Genomic DNA, 12,595 nt, shown 5'->3' on the forward strand with positions numbered 1-12,595 from the left:
TCAAGGGCGATTCACGGACCAACCGATTACGGCCATGGCACAGACGCCTAGTTCACTAGACCCTTTGTATTCCCCACACTCCATACGGAGAACGCCCGAAGCATATGCGACGACCGGCGTTGAACTAATTTTATCGCGGGACGGAGAAAAAAACTGGGCATTGCTCTGCTGCGGCCACATTCGAGCCGCGGCAGCGAAACTCGGCACTACCTAGGTATGTTCAAGAGCACTTTTAACGTAATGTCTCCACCAGACAGGGAAGTGGGACCGACTTGGTAACGACTGTTGTATCTTTTGCATTTGTCTGCGACACACTCTCTTATCTGACTGCATTTGTCTGCGACACACTCTCTTATCTGACTGCATATCAACTCTGCACACGTGTTTCCCGACATGCCGTTCCTGGACTCCGCCACACAGCCAAAGATCCTCATCGCCGGAGCCGGTATCGGCGGATTGACCACTGCGCTAGCGCTCCATGCCGCCGGCTTCAGTGACATTCAGATCTTCGAGACAGCGTCGACCCTCACAACCCTCGGCGTTGGCATCAATGTCCAGCCGTCTGCAGTGTTAATCCTGCGGAATCTGGGCTTGCTCGAAGCACTGGAGAAGACGGGCATCAAGACGAAAGAGCTGAACTTCTACAACCGTCATGGCGATTCTATTCTCAGCGAGCCCAGAGGCATGGATGCAGGATATGAAGTGCCTCAGTTCTCAATCCACCGCGGAGAGTTCCAGATGTTGCTTCTGAGCGCCGTCAAGGAACGTCTTGGCAGGGATGTACTACACCTGAACCACGCCTTGGCTGGGTTCGATCAAAATGACAAGAGCATCACAGCACGATTTTCGCACAGGAGGGATGGTGCGCCAGTTGATGAGTCAAGCATAACAGGCGATGTCCTGATCGCTGCTGATGGTATCAATTCCACGGCAAGGAGACTTCTCTACCCGGGCGAGGGACCGCCACGATTCTCAGGACGCATGCTTTGGCGCGGATGCATTGAGCGCGAGCAGTACTTGACAGGCGCAAGCATGGTGTGGGCAGGCCACGCCGATCAGAAATTTATCGCATACCCTATCAGCCAAAGATCAGCCGACAAAGGTAAAAGCCTTGTCAACTGGATCGCAGAACTACGCATACGCGACAAGGACGACGTGGACCTAACACCGCCCAAGACCGACTGGACTAAAGCTGTCAACAAAGACGTCTTCGCAGGACCGTTTGAGACATGGAGATGCGGAGGCCTGGAGATGAAGGACTTGATCAACAGCACAGACAAGGTTTTTGAGTTCCCCATGTCCGATCGCGACCCTGTAGAAGCCTGGTCGTTTGGCCGTCTTACGCTCATGGGCGATGCAGCCCACGCCATGTACCCCATTGGGTCCAACGGCGCATCTCAAGCCATTATCGATGCCGAGACACTTGCCAAACACCTCTCCAGCAACACTCTGGATATTCCCGGTGCGTTGAAAGCATACGAATCGGAGAGGCTGCCGCCGACCGCGAAGATCGTCATGGCAAATCGAGCGAACGGCCCTGATCACGTCTTGCAACTTGCGGAGGAGAGGGCACCGGATGGTTTCAAGAATGTGTACGACGTTATTCCAAGGGAGGAGTTGGAAGAGATTGGAAGGGTGTATAAGAAGGTTGCTGGATTTGAGATGGAGAGTGTTAATAAGAAGGCGAGGCAGACGAAAGGGGTGGAAAAGGAGAGGAACTTGAAGAGCCCAGCCGATTGGATATAGCGGCGTGTCTTGACCGCCGTCAGTGTAGACAGCGACAGTGATGTATCACTTGTTGACCCAAGTAAACTGTCCTTGCTGTGCTCGCGTGATCAGAAATTGCTCTGATTAGAATGGTGTAATCGCTAATTTAGTGCGGAGAGCAGTGCATACACGTCATCTGACCAAGGTCGCGCCCAGAGATGGCATGCCAAGGTGCTAGGGTGAATTGATTGCGAATCAATTTAGAATTAAATCAGAATTTATTTACTCTTTATATAGAAACAACTTCTTAAGAAAAGAAGATATAAAAAAACTTTATATTATAAATCTAGAGATATAAGCTAGATCTATAACTTTATAATATAAAGTTATTTTATATCCTCTTTTATTAAGAAGTTACTCCTATATAAAGAGTAAATTAATTCTAATATAATTCTTCTTTAATTTTAATTTTTAAGATAATATAGTATGGTCTTAGCATGCTGTGTGAGAGAAATTGCCTATTTGGGTTAGACCATGCCATGTCTGGGCGCGACCTTGGTCAGATGGGTTGCATCCTGCAGAGAGCAGTCCCGGCTGAACAAACTCGTGGACACGCGGCATCACACGTTCCCACCGACCTCCTCACTTTGCAGCTTTTGACAGCAGTGTTCGTCATTAATTCATCATCATCATTTCTTGCTAAATCTAGTTGTCTATTGAGAAGCCTTCTTGTTGGGGAGGACCACGCCATCACGGCAGTACCAAGGCACCGAAAACTCTTGTTCCAGGCAGTGCACGCGACACCGCTCTCAGTGATGCCGTCGTCCAAGAGCCAACCCTACCATAATCATGCGCATTACCTTCTCGGCGCCGTCCTTGACCAATGCCTCTGTCTGGCCGATCGCTTGCTCCAGGGTCACTGGCTCTCTGAGGATACTGGTGAAGGCTTTGATGCCAGCGCCGTAGCAGCCATCCGCGCCTTCTCCGATGGTACCGGCTAGCGCAACGACCTGCGCGCCGTTTCGCTTTGCACGCCGAGCAATCTCAGTCGTCATCTGTCGTCGTCAGCAGAATTCACACGAGGCGACAATAAAGGATTGACTGACCTTTCCATTCGGTGACTGGAAATCCAGGGCGCCCTCTGCGGTGATGACAAAATCCCACTGGTTTGCGAAAACCTGATCGAATTCAAAGTACTCGTTGATGGCCTCAGCGCGTGCGCGCAATGTAGCGCCCAACAACATCAAACCGGTTCCGAGACCACCGCTGGCACCGCTGCCTGGGGTGCGAGAGATGTCTTTTCCAAGGGTCGACTGAGCAACCTGCGCCAGCCGCTCAAGCGCTGCTGCAAGCATGTCGACCTGCTCAGGCGTGGCTCCCTTTTGCGGGCCGTATACTCGCGCGACGCCCTTGGGCCCGCATAGTACGTTCTTGACATTGCATACGGCCTCTATCTGGACCTTCTCGACTGGGATAGAGTTAAAAACAGGTATGTAAACCAAGGGCTAGGCAGCTTACCAGCAGTCTCTCGCAACCGGGGGTGCAGACCGTCCCAGCATATGCTGGCTAGGCGTGCCAACGACCGACCACCGCCGGCCTTAGGCAACTCCTTGCCATCTGCATCAAGTAACCGGACACCAAGAGCCTGGAGCATCCCCGCACCTCCGTCTGAGGTTCCCGAATCTCCGCACCCGATGATGATCTTGGTGGACCCTGCATCGAGCGCCTCCCTAACTAGCTCCCCGACGCCGTAAGTCGTGGTTGTTGTTGGGTCACGCTCGTCCTTGGGCACTAATCGAAGGCCTGCAGCTGCTGCCATGTCCAACACAGCCGTTTTCTTGTCCTTGCCAATAAAACCAAGATGAGAGTCGACCAATGATCCGGTAGGGCCGGTGACTTGCACGTCAACGATGGATCCGCCATGTGCCGCCACTAGAGCACGCGCGAAGCCCTCTCCGCCATCGTGCAGAGGAAGCTTGCGCAGAATAACGGAATTGCCGTCTAGTACGTTCCGGATTCCTGTTTCGATCGCGTCGGCCACGTTCTCTGGGCCCAGACTTTCCTTGAAACCTGATGGTGCGACCAGAATCCTGAGCGGGTGCCCGCCCAAGATCTCAGATGTTGGCGTTGGTAGCACCGCTGATGCCGGGGTCACAAGCTCGTCTACTTGTTGCAGCGGTAGGTTGATTGTCTTCAACGAAAGTAATCGTGGAACTTGAGCTGGAAGGGTTGGCGATGCTTTCGGTGCTCCATGGATACCGAGCTCCATGCTTGTTGGTATTCTGGCGAGCATGATTGTTGCTCGCGAACGATAAGAGTGGGAAGTTACGCCTACGGCTGTTGCTAATGGAGTAGGGGGTCAATCGATTGACAGTGAAGTCGAAAGGTGAAGATGGAAATGTGGTAATGTAGAGCGAGTGTCAGCCGGGTATGTGTGATTGGATACTGAATTCCTACGGACATCTGACATACTTATATCTTCGACCCAGACTCTACTCGTCTGAAGTTGCACGCTTTCACGATAGACAGCACACGACACAGCCTAGAAAGCTATTTCCGGTACACCACTTGGAAGCGCCACCTAAGGTATCGCTCCGGCCTCAGGATCATGGTAATAACGTCACTCCGGATGCAGGTACCTACACGTTTGCGATAGAGCAAGTCCGCACATACAAGCTCCCGGTCTCAGCATAGCCGGATATTACGACTACGAAGGCACAGCCCTGCTGGTATGCATACTACTCTGTGTATAGCTCTAGTTTTTGATTGGCTTTTCTTGAGCTCTGGATTAGTGAACGTTCCGCAGACCCAAAGTTCTTGACTTTTCTTGACGGTCATGGTTCGGGCCAATTGCGGCGATTCTGGGTGACTGCACCAAGCGGTTTAACGAATGACCAAGTCGTACCTTCTTGGCAAGATACCCGAGCACAGCCACCTAGCTTACGTCGACAAAGAAGGCTGTTATCGATGATCAATCTCCACCACAAAAAAGCTTGCAATCTCATGGTAGTACCCGTTACATCGCAATTGGCCACGATGGTCCTGGGATGCATTGGCTGCCATGTGCTCACGCGACAGTTTTCTATTATTGAATACAACGTCGGCACATGTCCCACCGCAGTCTTATTCCCCTGACACTCGGCAGTTCAATTCCGTGTGTTGCGGAGCATGGCATCTGCGCTACAGGTTTAATGTTGCTGTGCCTTGAGGTCATTAGGATGTATAGTGCTTTCCGCAACCTGAACAGGCTCCGCCTGGTGAACGCCTCCTTGACACTGCCTCAATTCGCGGGAGCTGGCAAAGATAGTTTGATATTATATGCACACGACATGCGCCTGTAATACGAAAAGGTATCATCAAGCTCCCGTTCGCTATTATCACATTTCGTTTCCTCTGTCCCAACACTCGTTACTTACGATAAACATCAAAGACAGATTGCTCGGCAGACCGTCCGTTGATGATAGGAGCGCACGCGAGTCCATGGAACTCCCAAGATTTTCGTTCGAGGGGGACAATCGTCCGCTCGTTAGCACCGACCGTCTGTTCCGACAGTGGCAGCAAGAAGAAAATTCGGCCTACGACGCTGGTCACGAGGTCATGGAGGAGGGCTATCATAAAGCCAAAGAGATCATTGTAGGTGTTTCAGATCTCCTGTGGCACTGCCACTGACGTGACGTGTAGATCACTTGGGACGGCCCAAACGACCCTCGCAACCCGCTCAATTGGAGCAACAAACGCAAATGGATAGCTACAATACTCGTATCACTCTTTACGTTCATCTCGCCCTTCTCCTCGACTATGGTAACACCTGCGTTACCGGAGATAGGGGATGATTTTGACATACCGGAAGGGTTCATGCGCCAACTGGTCATGACCATCTTTCTCCTTGGCTACGCTCAAGGACCCTTCGTTTTAGCACCCCTAAGCGAGATCTTCGGACGTGTGACTGTGCTGCAGTATGCCAATCTTGTGTACCTGCTCTTCAACACATGTTGTGGGTTCGCACAGTCCAGGGAGCAGATGCTAGCCTTTCGGTTTTTAAGCGGTCTCGGCGGAGCGGCGCCGCAAGCTGTACGTATGACTCCGATCCACTTTTCACCAAGACAGTAGGAGTTGAAGAAGGCAAGACTGATATAATTATAGCTATGCAACGGTGTTCTCGCGGACACCTGGTCGAAAGAAGAACGCGGAAAAGGCCAAGCCATCTACGGCATCCTGACCTGGTTGGCACCCTGCGTAGCCCCCATCTGCGGCGCCTACATATCCGAGGGTGTAAGCTGGCGTTGGATCTTTTGGGCTACGTCGATCTTCACTGTCTTCGTCCAGGTCACCGCGTTCTTCTTCCTCTCCGAGACCTTCGCCCCGGCCATCCTCGCGAAGAAAGCGAAGGCTGTTAGAAGGGCGATGAAAGGCATAAGGGAGGATATCATCGTGCGAACAGAGTACGAGACTGGCGACCGGATGAGCAAGATCTTGAGAAAGAGGCTCATCTTACCCTTTATCATGATGTTCACACATCCCGCCACCCAGGCACCCTCGATCTATCGCGCGTTCTTGTACGGCGTCATGTACCTGATGCTTTCAACCTTTCCAATGGTGTTTGAGGAAGTGTACGATATGGACACTGGGCCTGCGTCGCTCAACTACCTTTCGCTCTGCCTGGGCTTCATGATTGGGTTGCAGATTTCGCATCCGCTTATTGATGGGGTACGTCTTTGTTCTCCAACTTCTCTGATGCAACACTAACACTGAAGTAGTTGTACGCACGTATGAAGACGTACTACAACGTCACCGAAGGCACTCCTGAGTTCCGTGTACCGCCTATGCTTATAGCGGGCGTCGTTTGCCCTGTCGGTCTCTTCATCTACGGCTGGTCTGCCCAGAACGAAGTTCACTTCATCGTTCCCAACATCGGCGCCACGATCCTCGCCATCGGCCTGATTATCGGCTTCCAATGCTCGCAAGCCTACACCACTGACGCATACGAAGCACGCTATGCAGCATCGGCGGCGAGTGTGGGAGCATTTATGCGGACAATGTGTGGCTTCAGCTTTCCGCTGTTCGCACCACAAATGTATGAGACAATGGGGCTGGGCTGGGGAAACAGTCTATTAGCCTTTTTGACAATGTCACTGGGGATAGTGATGCCAATAGGGCTTTGGTTCTACGGGTCTCAACTTAGGAAGATGAGCTGGAGGGGCTTGGATTAGACTTTGTTAAAGACCATGTATTGTAAATAGACTATGAAAACGCCAGGAGGGTATCCGCGTAACCTTGAACCCAACAACTCCAACCCGAAAAGTGTCCTGCAATGTCCTCGCGCCGCGCCCGAACCATCAAAACGATTGCCCAAACCACCTCCAGAAGGTTACTCAGTTGCTCCAAAGTAGCGAGGATGCGACACACTGGATCCTGTCTGCCTTTGCGTACTTTTCAGTGCGCTGCACCTCGAGGAGCTCCTCAAGCTCAGCAGCATACGCCCCATGCGATGCCTCAAGCTCCTCAACATACGCTTCGTGCGATGCCTCACGCCTCATGATGCTCTCCTCAGACTCCTTGATGTACACCGCGACCTCGGAGCGAATATCTTCGATGGCCACATTCTGCTCGTCAACAATCTTGGCGAGCGACTTGTTCTCCTTCTTGGCCCTGAAAGCCTCGATAGCGGCTTCGTTGTACTTCTTTTGGTAGCGTGTCTTCTCCTCGGTCATCTCCTTGTTGCGGAGCTCAAGAACGCGGATCTTGAGCAGTGCGTGCTCCAGAGCGGCAGCAGTGGCGGCCATCTCGGGAGACTGGACGGCGGCCTTGAGGTTGTGCTGGCTTTCTTGGAGCTTGGTGGCGTCCTCGTCGAGCTTGATGATGGCAGCGTCGATCTTGGGGAGCATCTTCTCGGCCTTGGTGATGGAGGTGGATGTGGCCTTGAGAGAAGTGTTGGATGATGAGAGGAGGGTGGTAGACTTGGCGAAGTGGACCTTGAGGTCGGCGATGGTCATAATGTTAGACATGTTTGACGTGTCTTTGGAGTTTGAGGTGTGAGGTGTGTGAGGTCTTGTGGTGTTGTAAAGCGACGTGCGAAACGTGTGTGCAAAATTGGTGTGCGTTGGTGATAACCGAAGCTTCCAAGGTTTTTGCGTGTGTGTGTGATGATGCTTGAGACGGTTGTGAGGTTGGTGAGTACTGATGTGGTTTGAAGTACTGGAACGTCTTGCTACTGTGTGATTTGTGTGTTGACAAGTCTCGTAAAAGTTCTTTGAGTCTTTTCAACGTTGGAATGTGAGAGATGAGTGATGAAGTTGAAGGTTATCTGGAGGAATGGAGGGCGAGGACTATACTTATGGCAGAACAGGACTGCTGAGGTCAGCGGTTCCGACGGTACAATAGGACGACTCTGCTATTGTTGGGTGAGAGTGAACCTTGAAGAGGTGAAGCCGGCTGGCCACTCAGGTGAGCCGTAGCTGTGGAACAAGCGTCTTCACCTACAAATCATGCACAATAGCGCCTTCACAATCAGGCATGGGTGGATGAGCCACAATAAACTTGAGCCATTTTCTAGAGGAACCAATGTATTGGGGGACGGTAGCCGCGTTGACTAATGCAAAGGTGTGTGTAGTAGTCAGGTGACGTCGACTCTCTGGTCCGCTTGAAGTTATGGTATAATAAGAGATGCTTGATAGGATGAGGTAGCGAAGCACGAGATCGGATATCAATAAGGTTTTCTCGCTTGATTCGCTTCTGCATGGCACGCATCCCGTAGAGTCTATCGTGCGGCAGACCAGACCCCCACCAGTGTGATGTTCAGCCAACTACGCCTTTTTTGTTTGCGGTATCTTTCATTCGAAAGCCTCTTATACGTGCAGAGCATATGAACTTTGGAAGTTGTGAGCGGCTCGTCGGGCTACGGGTCATATCCAAACCATAGCTCATCAGCCAACTACAACAATGGACTGCACGGGAATGAGCTGAATATTTGTCACGTTTATATGAAAACTATGACTATCCTCTAGCGTTCAATCACGCACCATCCTTCAGGTGGCCCTATGCGGCACTACCTTCATTCTATTGTCTTCTCATCCATATCCATCTCTTCTTCCACTACCTTTTCATCGTACTTCCGCAACTTCTCCACCTCTTCTTTCAGTCTTCCTACCTCGGCTTCCAAGTCCTCGATGAACTTTGCGCACTTCTCCATTGCGTCCGAGATGTTGCTATCACTTCCCATAAAAAGGCCAGCTCTAGCCTCAGCATAAGTCACCTCGCCTTCTTTGAACGCCTGGTTCCTTTCGAGGCCCTCGTACCTTCTGTGAAAGAGGTTATACAGTTTGTGCCAATGCCGTATGCGGCTATTGGCATAGCTAAGGTCTGATTCCTTCTTCTGAAGCTCCTCATTTTTCCTCTTGAGAATATTCTTCCAAGCTTCTTTCCCATTCTCTCTGAGATCGTTGTTCTCCATCTTGTAGAAGTCAACTTTCTCTTGCAGCTTCTTGATCTCTGAAGATTCCTGAGAATTCTTCAGATCATCGATTTCCTACTGCCTTTCACGTCGCACCTCATCGATTGCCCTTGCCTCTCTCTCCCTCGACAATCTAACGTCGTCCTTTCGCCCGTTGGTTGCTTTCTCGGCTTCGCGTTGCGCATGATCAACATCGTTCTTGAGGTTGTTGACGTCGATGAGATATCTATCCTTCTCAGCCTGAAGCTCCTTCTTCAACATTCGAATCACCTGATCCTGGTTCTCGTTTTCTACTTTCAGTGCTGAAAGCCGCTGCTCGAGGTCGCGAATGGTTTGTTTACCGGTGGCTGCGTCAAGTTGAAGCTTCTGAATCTGCGAGTCACGACTGCTGATCTCGCGGATGCCTTCTTGGCGGAGTTGGTCACATTGCGCCTGGAGATCAGTGTTGCTCTTCTCCAGCTTCGCCCTGTCCTAGTCTCTCTGCGCAATCTCGCGATCTTTTGTCGCTGCCTTAAGTTCCTGCAGCTCGCTCCAAACAGCCCTGCCTTCGGAAATGGCTTCCTCGAGTTGCTTCTTGAATTTCGTGGTCTCTTCGAGGGCGGTAGAGCGCTGGAGAGTGGCTGTCGCGACCTGTTTGGACAGACCTTGCGCATGGGCAAGCTTGGCTTCCAACTCTTCTTTTGATGTCGAGATCTGATTCAACAGCTCATGTTCCCTTGCCTCTTTGGCCTGGATGACCTTGCTCAATGAATCAACCTGGGCACGCAAGTCCGTCTCGACAGAGACCATAGCTTCATAGCTATTCTTCGAGTCCACGAGCTGTTTCTCGAGCTGTGCATAAGAAGTTTCGTTGGCTTTTGAACTGCTTTCTGAAGCAGTGGATCCAAATTGGAGCTCGTTCGTACCAGGACTGGCAACAGTTGACGATTGGGAACCGTGCACTTGTGTTACCTCCTCGGGGGATTTCTCAAGTTCAATGATCTGTTGGCGTAGTAGGCTCTTTTCATTCTCGCAACGCTCCTTATCGTTTGCGAGTCGAGCCTTCAATTCTTCCAGTTCCCCCACTTTCTCTCTATGCTGCTGCGCAAGTACCACAAAGTTCTGCTGCAACTCCCTGTACTCTTGATCCTTCTCATCCAGGCTTCGTCGGAGGTAATCCTCGGTTTCTGTAGACGTATTCTGCTTAGAGCTCGGGTCGTTGAAGCACTGTCTGGGCTCGTCGATGGTTGGGCGGTCAGACGACTGTGGCTGCTGGGTTTTGTGAGATGATGCTAGCGCACGCTCTGCTTTGCGCAACTGAAGGTTCAAGCCGGCTATCTTATTCTTCAGAGTGTCGAGCTCTTCGTCTCTCTCCTGCAGACGGGACTCCAAAGCGGCGACTCTAGCGACCTGTCTCGCTCTCAAAGCAGAGATCTCGTCGCTTCGTTCCTTGCCCGCATTGACACGCGCTTCGTTCAAGCGACGTTGTTCTGCAACACCATTAACCCTGTTCTCTTCCTCAACCCGTGCAGCCTCTTTCTTGGCTTCGATCAGAGCCTGTTTCAGGGTCTCGACTTCCCCACTCAAAGGTCGTAGCTTACTGAGCTCGGCATCTTTCTCCTGGTGGAGCATGTGGTTTGCCTCGCCAAAGTTGCCTCCACGAATCGCCTTGCGCAAATTGTCAATCTCCTTCTGCTTGTCATGGAGCAAAGCATCAAAGCTCGTACTGACGCCTGGAATGTAATCTTTGTTCAGCTGGGTGGCGATAGTCTCTTTGAGTCTGTTGATCTCCGCGACCTGATCTCTGCTTTCCATTTCGATGCGATCGAGTCGCTGCTTCTCGTCGGCCAACACATTCATCCTGGCTTGCACCATGTCGGCGAGCACTTCTCTGTCGAAATCTCGGGTGTCGGCTTCGTCACTCGGTATAGGGACGCCAAGTTTTCGGAGCATGATATCCTTTGCTTGGACCATTATCGCAACCTTCTCCGCTTTCTCGCTTCTTTCGGTGAGTATGGCCTGATTGTTCTGATACTTTTCTGTCACTTCCTGGCGGCTTCTTGTCCTAGCTTCGACAGTCTCCTGTAACGCCTGCACCTTCCCTTGGAGCACAACCACTCTTGGATGGCAAGCCCACATGATCATATTTGCGACAAATGAAATGGCAAGTAAAATGGGCAGTGCATATGCGAAGGGTTTCCATGGAACCCATGAGGAAGTTTTCAGCGTTGTCGTCGGCGGAGTTGCGATCTTCCGAGGTTGTGTTCTCGATGCAGGCCTACCAAGGCTCTGCATTCTAACATCGGGAGTATAAACCACAGTAGTGCACGGCTTCGGGCTGTCGACTGAAAGGTGTGTCCATTTCGTAATATAGTATCGGTCGACAGACGTCGAGACCGACGTCACCTTCTCTGTGACCATATCGTAGATCGTCTTCGGAACCGTAGCTGTAGTAGTGGCTGTGCGTGTTGCAGTCTGTGTCTGCACGATAGTCTGATAGACTTTGTCGGTCAATGTCTTGGGCTTTGGAAATATGGTGGCAGTCCGGGTGACCGTAGTGGCGGTTGCAGCGCCTGAAGAGAGTTGAAACTGCTCCGGAGCTGAATTGGGATTGATGACGGGCAACCAATACAAGCTGATGGCAGGAAGCGCAGCGAAAAGAGTGGCGCCCAAGGCAACGAACAGCTCGTTTTGCAACAACAGCTGGCCAACGTCCGCCATTGCGCGGTATTTTGCGTTCCCAAATCGAGCGCGTCAATGTTGATTGAGAATCCGTGTGCGTAAAAGCGCGAAGTCACTATGATAAGGTTGGAGATGGTACCGTCGGTTGTTGTGTGGTTGTCGAAATGGTGTCGTGGTAGCTGGACAGGTGTATAGCGTTTGCAGATGCCGTCGAACAAAGGCAGAGTTTTTCGCTCGTCCCACAAAGCGCATTCACCCACACAAGTGAAAGCAGAAATATCGAGATTGTAACAGGAAACATAGACGGCAAGACGATGCACAATGGGATCATTATAAGTAACGACTGAAAGAGAGAGGCTTACTGAACGTAGTGGCCGTGAAACTGACTCAACGATGTCTTTAGTCCTGAGTAGCAACAGCATAGCCCCAAGAAACAGAAACATAGCTTACCACCGTAGTAACTGAAACCTGTGTTGGGCTTGTTATCAGACTGCGATGCACAAGTAGTAGAAGCAGGCCAGAGTAAACCATGCCTTATCCGAGCTGGCAAGAGCTCGTATCGATCCATTGACATCTTCCTCTTCTCATACATACAATTTCCCTTATCATTGTAGATCAGGCACAAAACGGAAGATGCAGCTCTGCGCTGGTTCATAACGCTGGGAATAGCCTGCGACGGCATGCTCGTCAAAGAGGCCGCGATGTACCAGATAGCGCGCATCAGTACTTGGGAACACGGAGAGCAAAAACATTAGGCCCTTTTCCGATGCTTCGCTT

At 51.4% G+C, this 12,595-nt stretch overlaps 5 protein-coding genes across 5 annotated transcripts; 2 read left to right on the forward strand and 3 right to left on the reverse strand.

The window, feature by feature from the left end:
• Nucleotides 1-318: 318 nt before the first annotated feature.
• Nucleotides 319-1,779, forward strand: ACET3X_006103 (uncharacterized protein). Its single transcript, XM_069452277.1, has one exon. The coding sequence runs from the start codon at nucleotides 394-396 to the stop codon at nucleotides 1,744-1,746; it is 1,353 nt and encodes a 450-aa protein (XP_069306463.1). The 5' UTR covers nucleotides 319-393; the 3' UTR covers nucleotides 1,747-1,779.
• A 737-nt stretch (nucleotides 1,780-2,516) lies between these two features.
• Nucleotides 2,517-4,000, reverse strand: ACET3X_006104 (uncharacterized protein; the record flags this gene model as incomplete). The annotated part of the gene is made up of 3 exons (XM_069452278.1): nucleotides 2,517-2,762; nucleotides 2,814-3,175; nucleotides 3,226-4,000. 3 exons carry the CDS (start codon nucleotides 3,998-4,000, stop codon nucleotides 2,517-2,519), a joined length of 1,383 nt encoding a protein of 460 aa, XP_069306464.1.
• Nucleotides 4,001-5,187: 1,187 nt separating this feature from the next.
• ACET3X_006105 (uncharacterized protein) lies at nucleotides 5,188-6,917 on the forward strand (the record flags this gene model as incomplete). Its single annotated transcript, XM_069452279.1, has 4 exons — nucleotides 5,188-5,340; nucleotides 5,389-5,778; nucleotides 5,851-6,414; nucleotides 6,465-6,917. 4 exons carry the CDS (start codon nucleotides 5,188-5,190, stop codon nucleotides 6,915-6,917), a joined length of 1,560 nt encoding a protein of 519 aa, XP_069306465.1.
• A 162-nt stretch (nucleotides 6,918-7,079) lies between these two features.
• Nucleotides 7,080-7,712, reverse strand: ACET3X_006106 (uncharacterized protein; the record flags this gene model as incomplete). Its single annotated transcript, XM_069452281.1, has 1 exon — nucleotides 7,080-7,712. The coding sequence occupies one exon, from the start codon at nucleotides 7,710-7,712 to the stop codon at nucleotides 7,080-7,082; it is 633 nt and encodes a 210-aa protein (XP_069306466.1).
• A 1,046-nt stretch (nucleotides 7,713-8,758) lies between these two features.
• Nucleotides 8,759-11,110, reverse strand: ACET3X_006107 (uncharacterized protein; the record flags this gene model as incomplete). Its single annotated transcript, XM_069452282.1, has 3 exons — nucleotides 8,759-9,205; nucleotides 9,254-9,628; nucleotides 9,695-11,110. 3 exons carry the CDS (start codon nucleotides 11,108-11,110, stop codon nucleotides 8,759-8,761), a joined length of 2,238 nt encoding a protein of 745 aa, XP_069306467.1.
• Between the last annotated feature and the right edge of the window lie 1,485 nt (nucleotides 11,111-12,595).

The sequence above is a fragment of the Alternaria dauci genome, chromosome 5 (assembly GCF_042100115.1).
Source record: "Alternaria dauci strain A2016 chromosome 5, whole genome shotgun sequence".
NCBI classification, from domain to species: domain Eukaryota; kingdom Fungi; phylum Ascomycota; class Dothideomycetes; order Pleosporales; family Pleosporaceae; genus Alternaria; species Alternaria dauci.